This window comes from Parus major, chromosome 5, assembly GCF_001522545.3.
Source record: "Parus major isolate Abel chromosome 5, Parus_major1.1, whole genome shotgun sequence".
Classification (NCBI taxonomy): domain Eukaryota; kingdom Metazoa; phylum Chordata; class Aves; order Passeriformes; family Paridae; genus Parus; species Parus major.
Window position 1 is genome coordinate 28493140 of NC_031774.1, and position 24693 is coordinate 28517832.

General features: G+C 43.6%; 1 protein-coding gene across 8 annotated transcripts; it reads right to left on the minus strand.

Annotated features, from left to right (window-relative positions):
* Positions 1-24664, minus strand: EXD2 (exonuclease 3'-5' domain containing 2). 8 transcript variants are annotated; one of them, XM_033515052.1, is made up of 9 exons: positions 15998-24664; positions 14258-14664; positions 13110-13366; positions 11922-12048; positions 10868-11193; positions 8359-8465; positions 7965-8100; positions 7018-7224; positions 1-6121 (listed from the first exon to the last, which is right to left on the minus strand). In XM_033515052.1, exons 2-9 carry the CDS (start codon positions 14594-14596, stop codon positions 5905-5907), a joined length of 1716 nt encoding a protein of 571 aa, XP_033370943.1. In that variant the 5' UTR covers positions 14597-14664; positions 15998-24664; the 3' UTR covers positions 1-5904. The 8 variants fall into 8 exon arrangements, with proteins under 8 accessions (XP_033370943.1, XP_015486811.1, XP_015486809.1 ...); XM_015631325.3 differs by having other exon boundaries at positions 6868-7224; XM_015631323.2 differs by having other exon boundaries at positions 6868-7224; positions 15918-16005.
* Between the last annotated feature and the right edge of the window lie 29 nt (positions 24665-24693).

A 24693-nucleotide genomic window follows, 5' to 3' on the forward strand; every position in this document is an offset into this window, starting at 1 on the left:
GACAGTCTCCCTGCTTTTATTTATGGCTAAAAGCCCTGGACAGAGTCATGGCAGAGGAAAAAAGGAAAAGCAACTGGCAGATCTCAGCTAATACAAAGTACTGTCTGACAATTTTCATAGAACAATCAATTGGAAAAGACTTGCTGTTAATCAATGTGAAACAGATATGTTTCAGATCCCCACAGAGCATGACACAATGTGAAGCAGCTTCTTAGAGCAGCAGGGTTATTGTGAAGGGAGTTTGGACAGGCAGTTTTTCTCTTAAGCCTGCATTTCTGACAGCTGCCTAGTACCCTTTTTACAGGCTTGTCACATTCATGCCGAGATACATAAATGCCTTCTCCTTTTTTCCTTCTTAACCACTGCACAATCTTTCACTTTTTAAGCAAAGAAAGATAGAAGCCATATTTCCTATCATCTTTAGACGAAGCTGAAGTTTTTCCTGTACAAGGAAATGGCTTCTTGTTATCTGAAGATGACATCTCTATTTTACAGCAAAAGCCTCCATCCTTTTTTTCTTTTCTCTTTACTCCCCCCGCCCCATCTCAAAGCTGAACTTATCCAATAGCTTGCAAAAGAAAGTAATAAGAGAGAGATGGTTTTGCTTTGTTTCCTGGCGACCAACACCACTGAGACCCCAGGTAGCATCACACTGGCTAATTCAAGACAGAAACAAGTTCCATTACAGTTAAGTGGCAAGAGAGAATGTAGCACTAACCTTGGCACAGAAAATCCTTACAAGAGCTGCCTGCTCTTCATGGTAGAATTCACAGTGATAGAGGAATATGTTTTGATTAAGATAAATTATGTTCCATGCATGTTTATTTGGCTTTTAGCATTTTTTTCTCTCTACTAAGCTTAACTATGTTGGCTTACTTGCATTGCCCTCTTTACCTGTAAAAGCATTTAACAAAACCCCTTTGATGCAGGGCTAATAGAAGAGCGCTCACTGTGGCTCCTTCAGTAAGTCCCAAAGAAAGCTGGATATATCTTCTTTGCACTTAGCTCAAACAGCCTCTGCCTTTCTCCAGAACAATGTACCCCTCAGGGTGAGGAAAATCCTTATGCCAATAGTATGGTAGTAAGCAGAAGAGAAAGTTCTTTGTAATGGCTCGTACTCCCAAAGAATATCAAAGGAGATGTTCTTTGGGAGTAGGGGCCATTACATCAAAGGCAGCCTGTGGGAATGAAGAAGGTCTTACAGGTCTGGACAGCAGTGGAGGCCCCAAAAGAAGGAGGAGATCAAGGAGCAGGGATGAGAATTGACTTTCTGGTTCAGACTAGAAATGAATACAGAACACTGCAGACAGGCAGGTGACTTCTTGTTTTGGAGGCTCCCTTTGCATGAGAAAAGACCCAGCTCCTCCAAGTCATTCAGGTATGGGCCCAAGGCAGCAAGGTACTTCTCAAGACAACCACATTACCTTCACAGAAAAGCTCCCACAAAAACCATGTTACAGACAGTGTAGAGTTCAGATACTCCCTAAGGAGCCAGACCAACAGAAATGAAACAGGAAGAGAGCTTCCCATCCCTGCCATTATTGAATACCAAACAGAAAAAAATGCAAGCCCACAGGGATATGTTGTCTTCAATCCTGTCAGTCACAGGTGTGACAGCTGGGACCTTTAGAGACTGTCAAAGGAGGAAAACTAAGGCACTCCAAATGCCAAAACTGTCAGCAGCATAATTAATATGTCATGTATGGTCTGCTCAAAAGTGCAGCACCTACTGCACCTGCAACAGATAATGCTGCCCTGCTGGTAAATCCTGCACCTTGTAGTAATGTCTAACTTATTGAAAAATCAAGAAAAAACACAAACTGTAGTGTTTGGAAAGACAGAAAACTGTTTGTAGCCCATGGAGGAAGAGCTTCTAGGGCCATTGCTTCTCCCACTCCAGAGGTGTGTCTCTGGAGATTTGTGCCCAGTTGTACTCTTACAGAAGAACATCTTTTTCCCATGGGCAACACACATGAAACAAAAAGAATGGAAGCAAGTTCTGCAGGGAATTCATAAGCCAAGACATGTTTAGGGATCTCAGCAGATGAGATGTGCTCCCTGCTAACCTGCAAGGAGCAGTTTGAGGTAGGTGACACCAAGCACCAGGTAAAAGGGAAAATTTCCCTCCCCCATCTCTGGCAGCATACTTTGGAGAAACTTAAAAATGTGAAGTGACAAGCAACAGAAAGAAAAATCCCATGTTGTGAAAGCCAGCCCATACAGACAACATTGCCAATTCTCCCCCAGCAAAGACCAAATGGATGTGTGTCATTAAGTGCAGGACTGTCCCACTTAAAGTAAAATACTTGGGGCAACCTAGATGAATGCTCAGGCTAAGAAAAATCTAAGGTTTCATTTTGAACAAAAGTAGATCTGCAGCCATGACTGACCCAAATGACCAGGCCAAGGACAGCATCTGAATCCACTATTCAAACATACCTGAGCAAGCTCACAATCCCATCCCACTGCTTAGAAGTACAGTATTGCCCCCAGCATGGGCTCTTCCACAGCTGATCTCTGACACACAAATCAGGGAAGACACTGGAAAGGGAAGCTTGGAGGGTGAGGTCCAGGTGTTACTGTAAGGACTGGGTAAGACAAGGAAAGAAGAGAAAAAGAAGCATGCAAGAAAGGAACAAAAGAACTTCAAAAGTGGTAAGTCTGGTAAAAGAGTAAATTTTTATAGAATGTAACAATTAGCAACAGAGACATACAAGGAAGTTTTATCTATAGACTGGTAGAAAATTTAAAATCATAGTAAAATAAAGCAAATCTATTTCTGCATAATAAATATATTTCTCCCCCTCTTCTTTCAGACTGAATTAAAATTATGCATGGTAAGGATATCTTACAAACAACAAAGAATCTTAGCTTAGAAAATACTTGAGAAGTTCTCCTTGCTAGTCTCTATTTCTGAACAAGTGATTTGAAAGAAACCCTCTTCAATGATACCACTCGCTCCTTAAAAATAGAGGACCTGCAGTCCAGTTCTTGTCTCCACATTACTTTCTAGTCTCACAAACAGAAAAGACCTGACCCTGTGGTCAGCCAATCGGTTCCATTAAAGAGTTTGAGCAGGAGTTCCTACATCAGAACAAAGGGACTAAAAACAAAGCAGAACAAAGAGGTGAAATGGACACCTTGTACTCCTGATGACAGAAAAGGAGTTCCTGAGTCACGCAGAGAGCTCTCAACACCCCGATCAGATGGAGACAGGATATAGCACTATCTGAACACATGCTCTAAATGCTTTGGAGAGAAATAGTTATATCCAAACTGCTGCTGTAGGCAGGAAGGTCGTGCTGGGATTATAATCAGCTGTGTGAATGAGCACAGAGACATACCACATTTGGCTAGAAGATTTTTTGTTAAGACTTGCCAGTGGTACAGGAAAAAGATTGACCTTATAATGAAAATTATCTCATTTGCAGCTCTGTGATAAGTAGTATTTATCATGAACCTTTGATTCCTCATGCTGCTATTGCAGCTCCTCTGGGATGGCATTAATGTACCATTTCTCTCCATGGCTCCTACTTATCTCAAACAATCTCTGCTACAAACAGTGCTTTTACCCCTGGCCTGTAAAATTTCTTGAATTATCTGATAAGGGACAGTTTCAGCCACAATCACAGCAGGTCCAGGATTCTGCCCAAATGTTCTAAAATTATGTGGGTCAACTGTGCTACACACAGCAGTGGGAAGATAAGGGTTTTACTGAAACTTCTTTACAGAGGCGTATAAAAGTTGAGCATAGCTTCATCATTCAGTAGAAGCACACTCATCTCATGCAAGCAAAATCATCAAAAGGAATTTTACAGAAAGGAGTGTGTAGTTTTAAAAAGTTATCTTTAACTAAGGTCTAGCACCAGACAAAAAACATGAATATTTAATGAAGTTAGCAGCACATCTTAAAAAACAGCAACACCAATTAGCACACACTAGCTCATATTTTCAAAGCATTTTACAAAAACATGAGTTATTTAAGACTCACAACACCTTTGTGAGATAGTTAAGTATTATTAGTCTCATTTTAGAGACAGAGAAACTGGCATGAAGAGAGTATAACCTGCTCACCACCACACATGTCAAATCCAGGTATAAAACATCAGATTTTCCATTTTTTGCCACGTGTGATCAGGTCTTTTAAAAGCTTCTGGTCTTTAAATTGTTTCCTCTCATCCCTTTTGAGGTACCTGTCCTTATTTCATTCTGATACAAAAAGGTACTCACCAAGTGGTATTCAATCACTGAATGGTTTGGGTTGGGACTCCAAAGAACATCCAGTTCCAACATCCCTGCCATAGACTGGGCCACCTTCCACTAGACCAGGTTGCTCATACCTCCATCCAACCTTGCTTTGAACACTTCCAGGGATGAAGCACTCACAGCTTCTCAGGTAACCTCTTCCATTGCCTCACCACCTTCACAGCAAAGAATTTCTCCCCAATACCTAATCTAAACCTAGCCTCTTCGAGTTTAAATCCACTAATCCTTGTTCTATCACTACACACTCTTGTAAGAAGTCATAGGACAGGTGCTTCAGCCTTCTAATAATCTTTGTAGCCCTCCTTTGGACTTCCTCTATTATATTGGGGGCCACAGTGCTGGACACAGTACACCAAGTGGTCTCACAAGAGCAGAATAGAGGGGAAGAATTACCTCCCTTGACCTGCTGGTCATGCCTCTTTTGATGCAGCCCATGATGCAGTTGGCTTTCTGGAAAAGTTATCAATGCATTCCAGGAACCTCCTGAATTGCTTATGCCCTGCTGTGTTGCCTCTCCAACAGATATGGGGTGGCTGCAGTCCCCCATGAAGACTAGGCCTTGTGAACACGAGGTTGCTCTTACCTATAGAGGGCTTCATCCTCTCGGTCTTCCTGGTTGGGCAACCTGTAGCAGATCCCCTCTGTCACCTGTGTTTTCCCTCCCTTTAATCCTGACCCATAAGTTCTTGATGGACTCCTCATCCATCCCTAGGCTGAGCTCCATGCACTCCAAATGGAGCTCCATGCACTCCAACCAGCCATTGACATAGAAGGTGACACCTCCTCCTCGCCTCCAGTGCCTCCTCTTCCTGAAGAGCCTGCATCCTTCCATTCCAACACTCCAGTCACAGGAGTTATGCCACCCCATCTCTGTAACAGCCCTGCACGCGTGAGCACACTAGTCATGACAAACAAGCAGAACTAGGAAAAGCAATTTTTACAAACTCTGTGTTACTGGAAGCTGTTTAACAAAAGACTTGGCATGGGTATTTCCATACTGCCAGAGTGTCACTTCTCATCAGGCACCTGCTACCAGGAAACTTGCTGAGGCCTATCTGCAATGCTGGGACAGCTCAGAATCTGCAAAAAATAAGGTTTCTTCACTTCTTCCAAACAAGGAATCTCTGGCAGGGGGTCTTCTCTAGGAAGAACTCTTATAAGTACAACTGCACTGAAAAGAAAGAAAAATTTTTATCAAGAAGACCCTCAAGATAAAGACTCTCAAGGCAAAGTCAAGGGCACAAATGTATGTCAGAACATCTAGAAACATTCATCTATTGTGCTTTTGTTGCCTTTCTCTGGACTCACTTTATTATGAGAGATGGTATGAAGGCATCAGACATCCTGGGGGCTAGAAAATGTTTCTTCACAGTCACTTTGAGAAGACAAGTTCCCTTATCACTCTTGCACCAAACTAGTAAGTGACAAACTAGGATTAAACTTCCAAACCTGAAAGTCAAGGGATTTAACTCTATAAACTGTCAAATTTAACTCTAACTGGAAAATCTGGCAGATCTACTGCTGCCCTTTTGCAAACCCAGGCCCCAGGTGTTAGTGTAGACATAGAAATAAAAATTGTCTTTCCATCTTCAGTTACAGATGTCCATTAGACAGTACCCAGAGTCCAGGAAGTTAATTTCATGACAGCTTGATCTGAAGATCCTCCCCATATTTTTGGATCAACTTCACATGGTTATGGTCCACTGACCATTGCTCTGGGAGGTGTTTGGGCTTCATGCTGTCCAAGAAATGCTGCCGCCAGCGTCTTTCCAGCTGCATAAGAGAGCGCAGGCCTCCTTTAGCACAACACTGCACCACCTTCAGCCCATGTGGCACGTAGCTCTCATTGCAGATCCTGCCAGGACACAAGCACAATTTATTTTCACACAAGCCCACTGTCAGACTCCAGATCTGTCTCCAGTGAACAGCAAGACACTGAAGATACTTTCAGCTGCAGAGTTTAATTACAGACAAAGAGCAAGCTAACCAAGAGAGAGAATTTTAAGCTTTGCTTCAGCTTTTGCCAGACTATTTTCTGCAACACAGTTATACTGTAAAGCTGGTTTCCCTGAACTGAGAAAGTGTTCTTCTTTACAGCAACACTAAACAAAGCTCTTAAGGTCCATTACAGCCTCCTCAGGAGACTGCAAATTTCTCAAGGCAAGAATCATATGACCCCTAAAAGTGCTGAGCCTGTCACTGAATTCCCTGCCTGGATGGGTTCTGAGTTACAACATCTGCACTTTACAAATAACAGCAAGCGTAACGAGGACAAAATACACATTTCATGCAGAGACTAGACAATTGTCTAGTGGCTTTGAGAAAGTGAAGAAGAGAAGACTTCTGATATGACTGTTCTTCAGACTCTCTTCCTGATCTGTCCTTCAGAAGAAGTGTAAAATGTTGGAGGGGAAGATGGAGAGCAAGATCAGAAGACTGGTGAGGAGGAAGGGAAAGTGGGAAAGAGACAAGAGCTGTGGTCCAGAGACAGGACCCAGCGGTGGGTTGAGGGGAGATGGGTACAAACGAAAACAAAAGCAGTAAGAAATGCAGTATAAATTACTAAAAACCTTACATCCAGCCTACATGGGCTTGCTATACCTGGTTTCCAGACCAGCTGCTGCCTGGAGCATCTCTGGAGTGACTGTGTCTGTGTTATAGAAGTCCTTGATGCTTTGCAGCAGCTCTGCCCTTCGGGGGTCAGGCAGGCTGTCTGCATTCAGCAGGGCTCGCGCCCCCGAGCGCACTTGCCTGCGCAGAGGGTCCTCCAGGAGACGCACACCTTCCTCAGAGCCGATCGGAGCCCCGAACTCCTGGGCCAGCTGCTGCTTGAGGTGGTTGTCATAGTAATTGGAGATGGCATGGCAGGATGTGCAGAGCAGGAGCACGTCATGCGAGTTGTGGTCCTTCATCTGGATGGGGAAGTGTCTTCGGTATTCGTGAGGAACAACATTCTTCCTAGAGAAGACAAAACAGACAGCTCATTGCATTTGTCTGGAGCTGCTGCTCCCCAGTTCCTTCTCTTCCTGCCCCAGAAAGAGATAACTAAAACTAAAAGTCCAGGTAAGCAAAGATTACCAGGACACAGAAATCACAGAAAGTGATTATTTTTATTCTTTTCATTTGTAGTTCTCTCTCGAGATTTTCTGCATTTCTCTTTTTTCCTTTCCAAAAATTCATCATTTTCAATTAAAGATTCATATTGTAAAAGAAAAAATAAAAAATCAAGTAATGCACTATGAGAAGTACACTTCTCTACTAATCAGTAGCAACCAAAAAGACAAAGAGAAAAACCTTGGGTTTTTTTGATCTCATGAGCTTTAGGCTCACCTAAACCTTTCAAAAATAAAGGATTAAGTAGTGGAAGGAACAGTACTGCTCTTTTCGGAGGGGATGCCACCCACCCAATGTGTGTCAGCACACTGCTGTCCCCGTCACTCAAACTGCAGCACATGCAAGTTCCATATGCTCTGATCTCTCCTGGGATCAATATCTGCTGCCTCTGTAAGAGGAAAGGCTGGTCTCTTCAGTGTCTCACACAGCCAAACAACTGCAGAGCACTCAAACAGTGTACCATCCAGGACATGAGCAAGCACAATGTTTCAGGCCACTAACCAAACTTCTGGATACCAAACTCGATGCAGATCTCAGTCCTATTCTAGAAGATGCATTTTTCTCCTACCCACAAAACAACTCACCGGATATAGGATTCTCGCTTGCCACACACAACACAGAGGTTTTCCTTGACTGTCAGATAATAATCAACTTGAGATTCAGGACGTCCTGAAGGCTCAAACCGCAGCTTCACAACAAAAGGATCTGTGCTAACTAGCTCTAGAAGGATAAAGGGAAAGAAAATGTTCAAGACAAATTGTATTGAAAAGCTAAAATAACAATGCTACAATGTAAGTGAATTCTAGTGAATTTCCAACAGTACCTCCAATAAAAAAGGATACAAAAAAATTCATGCTCCATTACGAAGAAGAGGAAGGAGAGAGAGAGAGAGGGGAGAGGTGGGAGATGGGGAGAGGGGGGAGAGGAGGGGAGAGAGAGCTGCATTTCCAATACCAACAGGAAAACTGGTATGCTTACCTCCAATCCCCTTGTCCAAATACCACTGAGCCTTCTTGCGATCACAAGTGCACAGGGGCTGTCCATCTGGTGCATGCAGGAAGCAGTTGTCATACAATGGAGATTTTCTATGAAACAAGGGCAGTATTACAGCAGCTATAATAGCATGCAAAAAACCCCAGAGCTTTCTATAGCCCTGTGTCCCACTGCAGTTCAGGCAGCTCCCTCTGAATCACAGGAGTACCCCTAAACACAAACTTGAGGCTGCTGAGACACTCCCCAGGCTGCTGCTCAGGGAAGTACATCTGAAAATCTATCCAGGGTTCACCAAGTGACTCTAAGGTATCTTTGCTCTCCTGCTGCCAACAGAATTCTAACTCCTGAACCCCAATTTTCAAGAGATGCCATCAATTAAGACAGCATTTTTTAAAAAATTAATTAGAAAACAAAAGAGAATTGAAGTCACAAAGGATGATGAGCACTCTTAGGAGTAAGCTCTTAAGAGTAAGCATCAACTTACAGGCAAGGCAGTTTCAAGGATCAACTGCCTAAGCCTAGATTTTAATGTTTTATTACGAAAACTTTTCTAAAATTTAGTGTGAATAGCAATTACTTTATTCACCCAAGAGAAATGGTCCAAAAACACTCTTGCAGCACTAGGAACTTGACCACATGAGTTCAGAAGAACAACGAAGCTGAGCTGATGCCCTCAAACACAGGCCCCAAACTTTGGCAGTGACAAGAAGTCCTGCTTGAGCAGTCTCTGGCAGTTTGTGGCAGTATGTGGAAGGGCTCTGTTCTGCAGAAAACATTTCCTTACTCTGCCAACCTCCTTCAAACAAAACTGAAGCATGGAGCAGGCTGGGCTCAGAGAGGACCTGGGAGGAACTGGCCAGACATATCACAACATACTGCAGAAAAGTTTCCTTTCCTCTCTACAGTGAGATTGTACAAACTAGTACTCAGCAGGGCTCTACCAGATAACAAAGTTGATTCACAGGCTATGCAATCAAAAAAAAATTATTTCTTCTAAGGTCTGTGAGGGGATAAAAAACCCAACAGAAGATACACAAGGTCTCCTTCCACTGAGCATCAACAGTTCAACTCAGTTACTGTAATTTCAGTACTTCCCAACTCTAAATGAATAAACATTAAAATTAAACAGAATTAAACAGAAAGAAAGAGTGAAAAAGGACTTTCAAAACCACATCCACTGTGTTATTACAGACCAGAGGCACATTTCTGTAAATACTGAAAAAAGCAGTGAGTCTACATATCTCTCATGAAGTCAAGCACAGTTAAAAACCAAAAATAAATAAACATATATGGGGGAGATCTTAATTTATCTTGGAATGTAATTTTGTTTAAATTTTTATCCTCCTGTGACACACAGTCCTTCTGTTTTGTATTATACATCCTCCAAATAAAAAAAAATTTTAAAAAAGAGGGACTTGCTCTGTAAAACACAATACTGTTAATCACTGCTAATGAAATCAATACTATTGATTACACTAGAATTTCTCTGTTGCCAATCCAATAAACTTAAAAAGGAAAAAATACAAATACAAAAATGTATTTCTTTCCTAATGATAATTATGTATAATTTTAGTTATGTCCAGTGATAAAATTTATTAGATTGTATCCTACCAAAACCAAACATATAGATATCCCACATCTTCCACTGCATTGAGCTTAAAGTGACTTTTCCAACTTGTTTTTCATTTAAAAACAACTGAACTCTTACTAGCAAAAGCCCACAAAAATTTAAGGATTCACTCCAATAAACGGCCTGCAAGGATGATAATCCTGAATCCAGCAACAGCTGCCTCTGCAGGGGCAAAGCAGATCTATTCTCTCCCCCTGCCCCCTGGCCAACACAGAAGGGCACTGCTTTGCTGCTACCACAGGCTGTTCCTTCCTGTGCCCTCTGGCACCTCACATACCATGTCTTACCCCTGCTAACCTCAGCTTTCAGCCCTGCCATCTCTGTGGCCATGGAGACATGGGACACCAAAGGACAAACAACAGTCCACGAGGCAGATCCTGATGAAAGGACAAGCTCTGTGCAGTTGCCACCTTTTCCTTGGAGAAGACAGGGCACAGCTGTTTGGGTAGCAGAATCACAGAACCATAGAACAGGCTGAGTTGGAAGGGATCCATCCCTTCATCGAGTCCAACTCCTGGCCCTGCTCAGAACACCTTAGATAACACCAAGAATAACACCTAGAAAGCCAACTGCTATGACTCTGCTCTCTGGCTAATGCTTCCACAGGGGAAGGAAAGAAGGGGAAAACTTAAAGACAACACCTCAACTTGTTCATGATCTAAGTAAAGATCTAAGTGCTCCCACTTTCAATACCACCTAGAGGAAAATGAGGAAAACAGAAACAGGATATGACCCCCTGACTGCTAGGTTCTGTGTTCCCTCTCCTAGTTCACACAATCTACTTTGTTTAATGACTAGAGCATGAGGCAACACTCAGGGTTTTCCGAATGCAGTGCAAAGAGTAAGATGTGCTCACATACTCACCGTGCAGAATATCCCACACCCAGAGGCTTTCGCTTCTGTCTCCGTGGATCTCTCATTTGCTGATTGCCAGGGGGGTGGCCATTCACCCAAGATTTCCGATTCTTTGTTTTCTGAGGGGAACGTACCTCTCCACTCTTCTCCTCTCCTGTGCTGCCACTCTTCCTTCCTCTAAATGGGATATCCACCAAGCCCTGGCATTTACCCTGTACTTTCTCCCAATTAGTGAGAGAGTTTTCACCTTCAGATGTATCAGGGTGGCTGGCAAATCCCAGCAAATGAAAGAACAGAGCCACTGAGACCTGGGCATCCCTAGCAGCATAGAGAACCTGCAGAAAAGCAGAGAAATTAAGATAATGACAAACAGCAAATACTCCCAACGTTATCAGTCTTTAGCACAAGGTACAGTAAAACCAGAAGCTGGATTCATTTCCTTTTGAAGTTCACATGAGAAATTTTACCAGTTGCACTTTCATAACATTATCACATCCCACTACCCTGGGGTAGTGCCCCCAAGAACTGCAAGGGACTGAAAATATATTTAGGTCAGACATCCTCCAACCTCACCAATTCCCCCTCATAAAAAGTTCCCTTTTGACACAGTGGCTGAGTATTCAGCATGGTTTTTTTGTCCTGTCACTCCCTCTGCCGGTCACTACTTGTGCAGGCATGTACAGCTTGACTAAAGAAGTCAGGGAAAACAACAATGCTCTAAAGAAGGTGAACAAGATTTCCAGTATCTCTCTAATACTACAGACTGCTACAGACTGAAGGAAATAATGAAAAGGTCAGGTCTTGGAAACATTTCTTCAAAGTATCTTGCTTCGCTTATCTTTCAGGATTAAAGGAAAGCAAGGGTAAAGAATCCAGGGAGAATAGCAAAAAATTATCTTAATGGAAAAGGAGGGAAATGTAAGCAGTGAGTCTGAAATTAGCTTTAGGCCCTGTCACACATAAGGTTTTGAGGTATAATCTGAATAGGCTCAGATCTCCCTCTTTTTCAACTAAGAAGGTTACTTTTCCTCCTGAAACAGTTAAGTTGAAGTAGAGAACACACCTGATCTTGTGTCAGTTCTTCTGCTTCCCAGTTGCTGCAACGCACATGAGGAGACTTGTCAAGTGGGAAGTTCAGGACTTTTTCTGCTAAAGACTTAAGGCTAAGGCAGTTGTGAAGTAGATCCTTCCTGCAGTTCAACAAAGAAAGTGAAATAAACATATTAAAAATGAAACTATACACTGAGATGGCCTCATACAGCCTGAACCTGCGAGAACACAATGCACATGATGCATGACTCAAACAACAAGCACACTGTCACACTATTGCTTGTCAGCTTTACAGGCCCTCTCCCTCCCCTCTACTAAAATGTTCTTTCTAGATTTAGTAGTTATCTCGTATCTGCAATATGCAAAGCAGGCAAAGCTAGGAGCTAGTAACATTTAAGGCTGAAGTGTTTGGCTCTGGTCTACTACTCACTTCTGAACTAAAGAGGTCCATCATACACTGATGTATGTATTGTCCCAGGGATTCATGAGAAGCCCAAGAACCAGGAATGACTCGGAAGAATCCTGGCCACCAGAGACAAGAAGTCCATTCTCAATGCTAAAAAGGCACCAACAGGTCAGCAAACCCACGGCCCAGATCACTAACACCACACCCAGGCATACATATAACTGTACATGAAGACTATTTTGCAAGTAAAACATTTTGTTTTAGGAAGAGTGAAAGATAAGAAAATGGCATCACAAGTGTAACCTTTCCATAAAAGAATTGTTATTAAAAGAGAAAATTGGAACTTATTTATTTAGCAATTTTTCAAGAAATCTTGAAATTCAACAGTTCCACTTATGTGCCCTGGGCACATTTAACCCACACTTCAAGGCAGTGTATTCAAACATCTGCTGACAGTGTTCACTCTCACTGCATTACATCATTGTGCCTGAACTTCTTAAAAACTGAAGCATGATACACAGACCAGCCCACAAAGGTATCAGTCTGTGAGAGAAGACTAAAGGGCACAACTAGCAAATGAATTCCTCATGAAGATTTCATTTCCATTAAGACCACAGAATAGAAGCATGACATAAATGTTCTTGGGCTGCAGCTATCAATGCCCACTCTCTAAAGCTACCCTAAGAATTCCACACATACCAGCCTGATATCATTCAGCTTTTGCAAATCACCTAAGATATATTTCCAACTCAAATGATGCCTCAAACAGACCCACCTCTGTCTTCAGGCACTTACCGCTGTCTCATGGCTAAATACCGGAGATCCATGCTCCCTTTGACTGGAAGGCCATAATCATGAAGCAATTTGCAAGCATCTTCCCAGCATCCTACTCCAACTTTCAACACAGCACTATCTGCCATGATGTCCAACAGGGTCTTTGGAAGAGTCTGGCCACTGGCAACAAGCCTGGGCAACCGAACAAGAATGCAGAGGCCACTGGAAGAAGCCATCTGTAACAGGGATACAGGATTTGCTTTTCCCTCCACAGATACCTGTAATGAAATCAAAAATGAGAGTACAGGATACCATTTTATTAGTAATACTGGACCTGAAGCAAATGGCAAAAAAGGCTACTAAAAGCAGAAAATACTTATCAGTTTACAAAGTCAAGTATTGTTACATGTCTCTAAAAATTCACTGCAGGTTATGTGGTCTTTTTCACAGTATTACTGTCCTCAAGCTACTTCTTGCCACATTCCCACAAGAGAATCTTTCCCCCTTTCACCTTTCCCCTTCATAGCTGAGCTGGTGGAAGAAATCAGAAACATTTTTCAATCCACATCAGCACAAAGCCACCCACTATGTAAATGTTAATCGTAAATATATTGTTTAACTGTGGCTTACACTAATGACTGGGGGGTGAATAAATTTCCAGTCAAAACAATGGCAAAGCCAGGCTTTATAAATTACTTTAAGGCTGTTTGAGATATCTCACATGCAAATGTTCAAGCAGAAGAGGAACTTTCTGGTTGCCCCAATGGGTTTTATCTATGTATCAACATTATAGTACTTTTTGAATTTAACATTCTTAAGATATTATTTCTTAAACATGTAACTGGATTTAAAATAGTGTAAGCTCAAAAGAGATGTTAAACAAAACACATAGTGCTATATTTGGCCATACAACTGTTACTATATTTAGTTAAGTTGATTTATCACAGGAACTCAGTAAACAAATACATCTGGTGAATTAACAACTTAGCATGTTAAAACACAAGAGGAATCAAAACTAGCAGCTTCTTCACTGCTATCATGACAGACAATCACAGTTTCAATAGTCAGCCCCGTGGTATCTGTTTAAGCAAAGGAATTGCTCCACCTTCAATGATTTCCCCATGCAATTTGAAATCTAAAGGAAGGAGAGGCACCTCCTGATCACTCACCCACTCACAGTCAATTCCAAGAACCGGCCACTTCTCCAGCTCCTTCTTCAGCAATGGCTCAACATGATCCCACTCCTCCTGCTCTGAAACTATTACTATGTCTGCACCAAGGGTCCTCTCTAACCAGAAAAAGGTGGGAGATTTGAAGAAGGAAAGCACCTTCTTATCCTCTGCCTTAATGAGTTTCTCATCTTCAGACTTCACTGTTGCTTCCTCTTGCTGACTACTACAGTGTGTTTTTCCTTTCCGACGCTGGGTCGCTTTCCACAAAACCAGGCCCCCCAGTGCAACACCCAGCAGGGTCGCCAAAGTAATCGTCACGGCTGTTTGCTTGGCCATTTTTTATTGCCCTTTTCTCCCCCTTCACCTCACCCTCTCAAAATGGCATTGTGGGATTTCATCATGGCCTGCAGAGAAAAATAAAAGAAATTAAAGGCAACTTAATGAAATGTGTTTAGAGATATTAAACACATGCAATGATACCATAACGAGGTTCTAGCCACAACTTGCGATCCTGACAGGACAAAGGTCTGGGTCCCACTTTGATAGACTGGGTACCTGTGGACAGATTCCTGCTGGATTGGGCAGGAAGAGGAGACTGAATGCTGTTGTTGATCATACCACTGAAAACCTTAAAGGGAATCCATTAAATTACACTGGTACAACTAAGTGCTTCCACAAACTCTGCTATTCAAAAAATAAACTAGTCACGGTTATTATCAACAGGTTTTAGTTCAGTTTGTGACTAGATCAACCTAAACAAGGCCAAAATGAAACTGCTGCAGAATAAGCACGTTTGTTCACACATTAGTAAATAACAGGCATTTGCCCATTACATTCACATCCATACTAGAGTCAAATGGCTCTTCAGGCATTGAAAAGCCCTAAAGCAGCGGCACCTTATTTTTACCGTAGCTGTCCCTCAATCATACAGAAGCTTAGTACCTCCTGAATAAACTGAAATCAATCCTGCCCCTCCATCGCTGATTGCAACACATCGCTACCTCCCCAACCCACCACGTTGTTTCTAAAGGGCTGTCCTCACCACGCACCCTTCCCCACACGCAGAAGTTGGGGTGTTGATGCTACTGCAGCCCTGCACAGCCGCTCCCAGCACCCCGAGCACTGCCCGGGCACCTGCCTGAGGGCCCTCGAAGCAACAGGTCATTCGCTGCCACCCCGTAATCCGAGCGCCAACACCGGGCCCGCAGCGACGGCCTCTGCCTCGGTCCAACAGCCACTATCCCTATGGCAGCCGGGGGATGCCCGTGATCCTTGTGCCGATCTCCCTCCGGGCCAGGAAAAGCCCCAGTAAGACACCCCTGCCCCCGCTCAGCCCCGGCGGCAGCGGCGCGCCAGGGCCCGGCGCGGGCCCGGGACCCCAGCCGAACTCCTCCGGGCCGCTGCCAGGCCCGGCGGGATGGCGGCAGGCGGGGCGCCCGCGGCTCCCCCCAGCACCAGGCGCTGCCCGCTTTAGGCTCGGTCGCGGTTATCTACCCAGGGAAGAGGCCCGGACGCCGGGAGCGAGCATGCGGGAGGCCGCGGGCGCACCGGACCGCGCACCGGCGCACCTGCGGCCGCCGCCTCTCCGGGATGCGCGCAGCAGCCTCTCCCCCGCGCCCGGCCCCGCCGCCCGCCCGCGGCCCCGCCGGGCGCCCACCGATCCGCCCGCTGCCTGCGTCCCGCGGAACGGCTGCGTCCGGCTGCAGGAACGCCCCGCGGGGCAGTCGCCACACACACCGGGAGCCTTAGAGTGGCGGACGCTTCCTCTGAGCCGGCGGTACGAGTGGGCGGCGGGCGCCGCCATGTTGTACGGCAGCTAGTGGCGGGATGTCTGTGTCGCTGGGCGGGCGCCGACGTGCCTTCAGCCGGGGCAAAATGCTGGCAAGAACACTGGAAAGCCAGCTCTTTAAAAAAGAGATTTTTGGAGTGAAAAGTGCGGTTTGTTCTCTGCCACTAGGGAGGGCTTGAGGAGCGAGCCGCAGCGGGCGTGAAGTCACCCACAAGCAGAGCGCCGGGGAGCCCCTGGGGCAGGAGGGCCGGAATAGAATGGGAAGTAAAGAACAAAGGCAGCCAGGACAATACATAGCAAATCGCAGCCACCTCCAAAGCGGCACACTGGAAGAAAACAAAGAGGGAACAAATCAAATGGAGAGTATTAAGAAATTAACAGAGGAATAGTCATGACAAGCGATTGTTCCCCCTGTGTGTGTGGAGAAATAGGAACAAGTGTGACACCACAAAACCTGGACAGTGAGTATACAGGCAGCTGCTGTATTCAGGGTTACGATCATCAACGCTTGAGGTCATCACTGTTAAAAAGCAAACAAGTTTTCAGTCCAAACTCCATTGCAAATGAGAGGATCCGAGCACTCGATTTCTTCAAATTCCCTGGCAATTCCCAGTATCTCCCAGATTTTGTGCTGTTAGAATTTCACCTAGCTGCATCTATTTGAATTAGAGACTGAACCGACTGAAAATGCTGTGTGAAATCAATTTAACAATTTGACAGCATCAAATTTTGTTTTAACTTTGCCACTTGTAGTCATCAGGGTAGGAGGATCTCCCTAGGAGAGACTTGGTATTTAGCAGACACATTGTCCAAAGAGTGCAACAAAGCTAATGGCTGGATTTGGCAAAAATCTCCTATAGAAGCAGTATTTTTTTCAGTCTGTAACTTGTCTTTATTTTCCCCCTTTTTTCTTAACTGAGGAAGGAGGTACAGGCATTGTGATAACTCACAAGGAACATAGATTTCCAGAGTAACAGTTTTCTGAGCAAAGAAGGCCCTCCTTATCAGAAATAACATGGCAATGCTATTAAAGGTTAAGGAGCTACTTGTTCTGATGACCTGATCTATGCCAGCATGATGTGGCCATTTCAGATCTCACTGGTGCTGGGGGTAGGATCAGTTTTGTTTTTGCATGTATTCACTTGCATATTTTGAATGTACAAATTCTTTATACCTTAGAGTTACACCTTCTGTGTCTTAAGTGTTTCTGCAAAACCTCTCAGTCTTGCTCTACAGTGAAGAATTTTTTTATCCATTTTTATATTAATTCACTGAGTTACAAAGCATTGCAATTTCTCTGCAGTAACTCACATCTTGTCTCTGGTTCATTCTCCTCTAGAGGGAAGGCCTGCTTGGCCCCAACTTCTCCATCCATCCCTTATGTTCTGATGCAGCAGACACAGCTGACCAGCTGAAGTGCAGGTCACCAAGCAGGGGCCAGCACTATGAAGTTTCTCACATGACTTGTGCTCAGAGAAGTGCATCATATGCATGCTCAGGAGAGAATGCTGGCGGTGTCTGGCAATATTTGAGTTCCCACAGTTGGAGGGACATGTTCTGCCTGTTTCTCTCCCTCTCTCTTCCCTTTACACATATCCTTCAAGGTACAGTGCTTTGTTCTGTATCATCACTGGAATCTAGCATAAACCTGGATTACCACTTGGACAGATAGTCCCACACTTCCTGTTGTACCTGTGACTGACTGCTCACTCCCTGCTCCCTTGCTCCAGCATGCACATTTCTGTAATGACAGGGTCAGAAAATCATGGAACTGATCCATCTATAAACTAGTTCAAGGAAAAAAGGTAACACCTGGGGACAGAACAGACGTTTCAAGGCCCAAGTGATTGGAAAGAGAACCAAGAAGATGATGCTGCTGGGCTCCAGGATCCAGCTGCCCTACTGTGGGGTAGGCATGGCATCCTTAAGAGAACTCTCAGAGCTCAAGATAAGCACAGAATGCTGAACAAATCTGCAAAGGTTGTTTGCAGGTGGACCCTTTGTAATAAGCTGGCCCCTTTGTAATAAACTGGCATCCACCCAGAAATCTGAAAAAGCATGTTTTCCTCTTACAAGTTGTTTATTTTAGTTGCTAAAGTAATAGAAGTGTAAATTTACAACAGAGAAAAATACAATAAAAACCCCAATATTTATTACACAGCGAAAATCTCACAGAGAAGCTGCTAGCTTTTCTCCCAAGTATGATCCTCTGATCATATCCCTGGTTGCATTTAAAGCCATTATTTTTCATGGCATCACTGACATTAGAATCCTGTAAGCCACAAGTCTCTCTAACATCTTGTCTTATATCTACATTTATTCAAGTATAAAGATTAAATTAAAAATAAATGAAAGCAACTGATGCATAAGTGCACACTGGCAAAAAGCCAAAACAAAACAACAAAAAACAAAACAAAAGCCCAACAAAAACAACAACAAAGAAAACAAAACAAAAACTACACCACAAGTTCCCAAAACCTGATAGAGACATTGCTGAAGATGAGAACCAAGTGAGCAACACTAACTGCTGGCTTAGCCTTACTTACAAGAAATCTGTTACCAGTAGGTAACTGGAAGCCTTTACATGGTAAACAGCAACATTAACTTTTCTGTGTCTGTAGCCTGGCCTGAAGTCTCTGCAGAGGTCACTGTCAAAAGACTAATTTTTAGCCTTATTTCCTAAGGAAAGAAGGCTTATGAAATTACTCTATGTTAGTGTTTCTGCCTCTGGGTCTCATTACTTCCCCCACTTTCCTTGCCAAAAGAAGCATGTTTAAACCATTGCTAAATTCCATCTAAATTTGTACAGAGGTAACTTAAGTGAAGTGCAAAGCCAAATGGATGGAACAGGTCCTAATAAAGCTGTCAGTGATAAAATGGTAAGCATGTGCAGACACTGTTTAATATACATACAAGAATCCGCACAGCAGTACCACATCAGGACAAATCCATAGGAAACCAGGCTTCACTTGTTCTGCTGATCACAGAAAAAAAGAATTATTTTTATAATGACATTAGCTCATCCTTTAGGAGGGAGAAGACTAGGGTAAATGAGTCAGTGTTCAAAGGAAAATCAATGATCGTGGAATATCAAAGGAGAGAGGCTCCAGTGAAGACTTAAATTGCTGGTAGCAGACAATGAGCAGAGAGCTGCATGTAGTCCCCACTAGCTCATTAATAACACTCTCTTTGGGGCCCCATCCCAAGCTACAGAAAAAAGCCAAACTCACATTTCATCTCCTAATGTGATTTATCTTCCTTCTGTCGATGCTAGTAACCCCATGACTACATATGCAAACAAGCCATTTTGAGCAGGGTTTGTTTTAACAGGGTTGATACCAGGAAGGCAGTAGGGTTTCTTTCCAGAGTAGTCAGAATGAGATCAGTTTCAATCAACTGTGAAGCCAGGTCCTAAAGGTGAAGTCTCACACTGCAACAAGGTGGATATGAATAGAAGGTTTAGCTTCTTTTGAAAAGACAGTTCTGCTTCCCCCTTCTACCTGTCAGCATTCTTCTGCAGCCTCAATTCTGCAAATACTGGTGCCTGCTTGATTCAAGGAATTAAATGAGCAGAAAGCTATCCCAGAAAAAAACTGGATTTTCTTCTGGTTTAACTCCTTGTACTAAGTCATCGTACAGCCAGATCTCAGTGAAACTACATCCTAAGCCAAAAGATGAGTCAGTGGTAGCTCACTGGAGGTAGCTTACTGGCAGAGTTTGCAGGTTTTGCAAAGAATCTGAAAAAAACTCAGAGCTGTAAAATGCCAGATAATCCCATGGGGATGAGTTGTATTAACATTGATCATCATCAACGTATTTCTTCCTTAACTGCCAACTCTTCTCATTGCTTATATAGAAACAGAGAGGAATTTCACTATTCCATTTCTTGAAGAGCTGCTTATCTTACCCCAGTAGTTAAGTACAGAAGGCACTCTGAGTCAGCCTCACAGTTTATGGCTGCTAAGAATACGACATCCCCCATCTCCAAAACTAATCTCCCAACTGGGCACTCCAGACTAGCTTGTGCTGATTTTGGCACTCATTGGGACACTTCCATGAGGAAAATAAACACATGGCAGACAAGCAAGTCGAATAAGTAGCAGCATCAGCATAAAGAAAAGGACAGAACATAGAACCACAAAAAAATAAAGCCACCTTTCAGTGGCCATAAATCATTAGATTGGCTTAGCTGCATGTTAAACCTACATAGCAGAACAGCAAGTCCCAAGGGGAGACATTTGAGAAAACAATCCTTGTTTTTCCTATCTTTCTGATCCATGAAAGTAAGCAAAAGGAGAAAAGCCCAGAAGCCACCAAATTTTCACTCTAGGGAATAAATTACACAAGCAAAATTATTTTTTTAAAAAAATTATATGGCTAAAATATTATGTGGTCTTCTTGGTTTATTCTTTCTGTTTCCCCTCAAAAATAAAAAATATTGTCATAAATAAACAAATAAAAGCCTTTGACTCTGCTCCACTTTCCTAATTATGCATTCACTCTCTCTGACTCACTCCATAGACATCCAGCTATCTGTGTCCAAACCTCTCCGTTTCCACTCTGGATTAACCAAAGCCAATCAAAGGCTCAACAGAACCCCAAAAAAAGTAGTTAACTCTCATCCTTTCTCACCTGATACAATCAACCATGCTTCACTTACATACTTTTTACCTATTTAAGACTTCATTTCTAGTGTTTGACAGACTCTCAGAGAGCCATATCCTTCTGTTGTCCTCCTACATTATCTTTGAGTTAGCTCTAGGGAAAGGAGCAAATCAATAAATCATCTGCAGAGAGATATTAATTTATTTGTATTTCAGATGAGATACCTCCCCCTATCCAAACTCAAAACACAGTCTTCTCTCTTCTGTGAATGACTAGCAGGAAATTAGAGCTCAGCAGAACTAGAACTCTTCCCTGAAAGCCCTCTTATTATCTTCTTTGTATCTGTGGATAGCATCACCAATTTACCTGCCACTCAAGCTTGTCAGCTGTCAGGTCTGACTGAAATGTCTCTAGATCCTAGCACCCAGGGTATATAAAACTTGTTTTCCAGCTTCCATGTGGCAGCTCCAAAACAGTCCTTTGATCCATCCTTGCAGCTAAGACCCTTGTTCTCTTGCTGATAGACAAAGACTATCCTAATACCTCTCCACCCACCATTAACCAACACAGTTCCTAAGACAACAGGCATTGGCCACTGGAAATGCCACAGTCTGACAACTGTGACACAAGCTGACTGTAGGATTCCTATTAATGATCAAATACACCACAGCCATCAAATGGAAACAATTAATGCAATTTAACTGATTCTCCCAATTCAAATTTTTTCAGAAAAAAATGTTGAAGGAATAACTTTGTAACAGCAGACAGTAAGCTATGATCAGTTATTGCCAATCCTTCCAGAAGCAAAACAGAAATTCTGTAGCATGGACAGAAGCTAATAGGAGAGCAATGTGACACCATGGCCATACGCCATCGAGATCAATTTAGTACTGCTGAGAGACTGGGCTCTGCACAGCTTTGGAATTAGCAACTCTGAAACTGCAACCCAAGATTGTTTACATAGATCATTACTCTAACCACATCACTTCTCTATTTGAAGGATTCTCCTGGTTCCCTCTTCTGTAAACATTATTTACTTACCTTCATTTCCAAGGGCATCTACAGCAAGTCATCACCCTGTTCATTATCTCTAATTTCCTTTCCAGTTAACTCCTCCACTCTGTTGCCTACTTGTTGAAATACCAGTCAAGACATTTGTTGTGCTTGATTTCATGCTACTTTTGAGACATGGAGTAGACTATAAACATCCTACAGAATTAAGCAGCTCAACAGTATTTAGAGTCTGGCTTCCTGTGTCCTTTCAGTCTGGCCAAGCTCCATCCAACTTGGTCTGTGACAACCCCTCAAGCTAACATGTCCCCCAGAACAGCAACTTTATGAAGTTTGGTCTGTTTGACTAACTGCTGTCAGTACATCAATTCCATTGCAAGCTGCAGAATGTTCCTTTAAAGATAGACAAAGATGCTTCACTGGTGCTACTTCAGTATGACTCAGGACAACAGTGTATGTGCTTTGGAGTGATAATAGCACTCTGGCTTTATTAACAGAGCAACCTGTTGTTTTCCAAGGAAGATATTACTTGTATAGCCTATGATAAGTTCCTTAGATGTTATATTCAAAATTAATTCAAAGAAAGGAATCAGAATGAAAAGAATGCTTACCAGTCCAGTTTTTTAACCTATATGGTCATGTCATTCAGCAGAACAGACTGGCAGTCTGCTATTATTTTTCTTTTAAATTCTGACTGCTTAGAAATATGATTTTAAAAACCCCGCAAAAACAAACAAGAAAAAAAACCCCACAAATACAACAACCCAACAAAACAAAACCAAACTCAGTTAAATATTTCTTTAAAATCCTGGAACTGGGGGCTTGGGAAATAGTTTTATTTCTATGCAAAACCATGTAAGTACACAGCTTTCCTAGAGACTGGATCCAGAACGTGGAGAAAAAGCACTGGAGATTTTATTATATTGCATATTTATTTCAGTACAGAAACCAAAGGTATTCAAGTATATTTAACCTGAACAATACTTTAGGAAAGGGGAATAAATGAACCACATGTTGGGAATTTAGAAGTGATGAACAGTTTCTGATATAATTGTAATGGTGCAGAATGTCATGGGATGCAAGCAACAGAGCTATAAAATATGATTTTATAGCATGTCTGAAGTTTATCTGTGTCTGAAGCTAAGGTAATAAACACAAACCATGGTGGACAGCATCTTTGCCTCTCTATATTGAAGTGGCTAGATGTGTTACGTTGCAATAGTTGGCCACCAACAACTGTAACTAGAAAAGACCCTTATGTACAGTTCAGATTAGAAGAGATTTACTGGTCTGTTTTCACTTCAGTTGTGAAGCATTGTTAATTTTTAATGTTAACACTGTTAACGTAACTTCTTACATTATTTTTTTATTCCCAGTTAGAAGAGAAAGTTTTTTATTTACTTTTATTATGTGTTAAAATTAAGGCTATAGTGCTGTCAAATAAAAAAGCTTGGTTTAGGCAGGATTTGATGCTCTTTCTACAGTCTTAACCAAGAAGAAACCCAAAGCACTTAACTGACTTTCTATAATGAAATTTCTGTTTCCGTGGAAAAGCTGTCACCGGAATATGGCAGCAGTCTAACAGTACTGTCACCTTTCCACACCATGGTTTATGTGGAAGTCAGGCATGGTTTTTCCCTTGGCTTATTTTAAAGTCTGAAGACTCCTAATTCCTAGCAGATGTAGTGCTACACAGAGATGGCCAGGATGGTCAGGCTAATTCATCTCACCTTTTCAAAACTGTATCTTCCCTAGCTACTGGTGCCACGAGGAAATACAGACCTGAAAGGTTCAAGCTGTTGACTTTGTGCACAGGCAGCATGCAGTCAGATGCTGCAAGGTAGGACTGGGGGTCTGTGCAGCACCTCACAGACATCACCCTTTGAATGACACTCCCATTGCCTTACATGGCACCAGAGGTTACCTGAGAGGTACAGGTGAAAGAGAAAAGATATTCTTATTCCAGTAAGGTAAAGGTTGGGCTATTGTTACAGTGAAGGACAACACAGATCACTTCCACCTGGTTAGCCCAGCCGCATTTTGGGGTTTAGTTGACACTGCAGGATAAGGGAAAGAAAATTCATCTGTACATCCAGCAGTCTTCCAAGGGCTGCAGAAAAGGTCTACTGACTCAGTTGTGATGGCCCTCCTGTTTTCGGTGTTGCTCGGGAAGAAGCAGGAGAGAGCAAGCTATGAAACCTCGGATAGCCCCATAATAGCTATCATAGAGGAAAACAACCACAACAACAACAAAAAAACCCAAACTGAATTCTAAAGCCCTAATGCTTTAAAATCCCGCAGAAATCACTCAGCATTTACAGAGGACAAGCTCCACTGCAAACCGGCCCCGCACCCGAGCTATTTTTCCCCTCATCCCTCAGGTGCGTTGCCCGCCCGTTGCCTTGAGGTGGGCCGGGCGTGGTCCGGAGCGCTCCCTTCCCCTTCACCTCTCGGCGGGAGCACCTGCCCGCCCACCGCCACCTCCGTGCCGGTCGCGGGGCCGCCGGCGGCGCAGGTCACTCCGCCGGGCCGGCTGAGCGGCGGCGGGACGCGTCCTCCCGCGGCTCCTCCGAGTGACGGGTGCACCCGTTCCCCGTCGGCTCCTCCGAGTGCCGAACGCGTCCTTGCCCCAAAAGGTCCCCGCAGTGTGCGAATAGTGACACACTCAGCGGCGAGTGTGTCCCATCTCCTGCAAGTCCCCGCAGCGACGAATATTGTCCTTGCCCCAGGAAGTCCTTAGAGTGGCGAAGTGTCCGTCCCCGGAGTGGCGAACGTTACCGTCCCCCCGCAGGGGCGAGTGTGTCTGTACCCCCGCGCCGCTCCAGCAGCGACTTAACCGGCGGCGGCGCCACGCTAGAGCCGGGCCGGCAGGCGCGGGCTGCAGCTGAGGATCAGCTGCTGAGGGAAGCGGGGAGGAGCCAGCGGGATCAGGAAGCGGCGGAGTGTCTAACACCTCTCTGCCATGGCTGGCTAAAGAAAAATCATCATAACCATAACAAGGGGGGAAGCGGGGGAGGGGAGGCGGCGG

Excerpts from the sequence above, each read along its gene's own strand:
- EXD2 (XM_015631325.3), bottom strand. The coding sequence starts at position 14,596 with ATGGCCAAGCAAACAGCCGTGACGATTACTTTGGCGACCCTGCTGGGT. Across the intron at positions 13,367-14,257 it reads TTGGAATTGACTGTGAGTGG|GTATCTGTGGAGGGAAAAGC; the intron begins GTGAGTGATCAG and ends ATTTCATTACAG. Across the intron at positions 8,101-8,358 it reads TTTGGACAAGGGGATTGGAG|AGCTAGTTAGCACAGATCCT; the intron begins GTAAGCATACCA and ends TTATCCTTCTAG.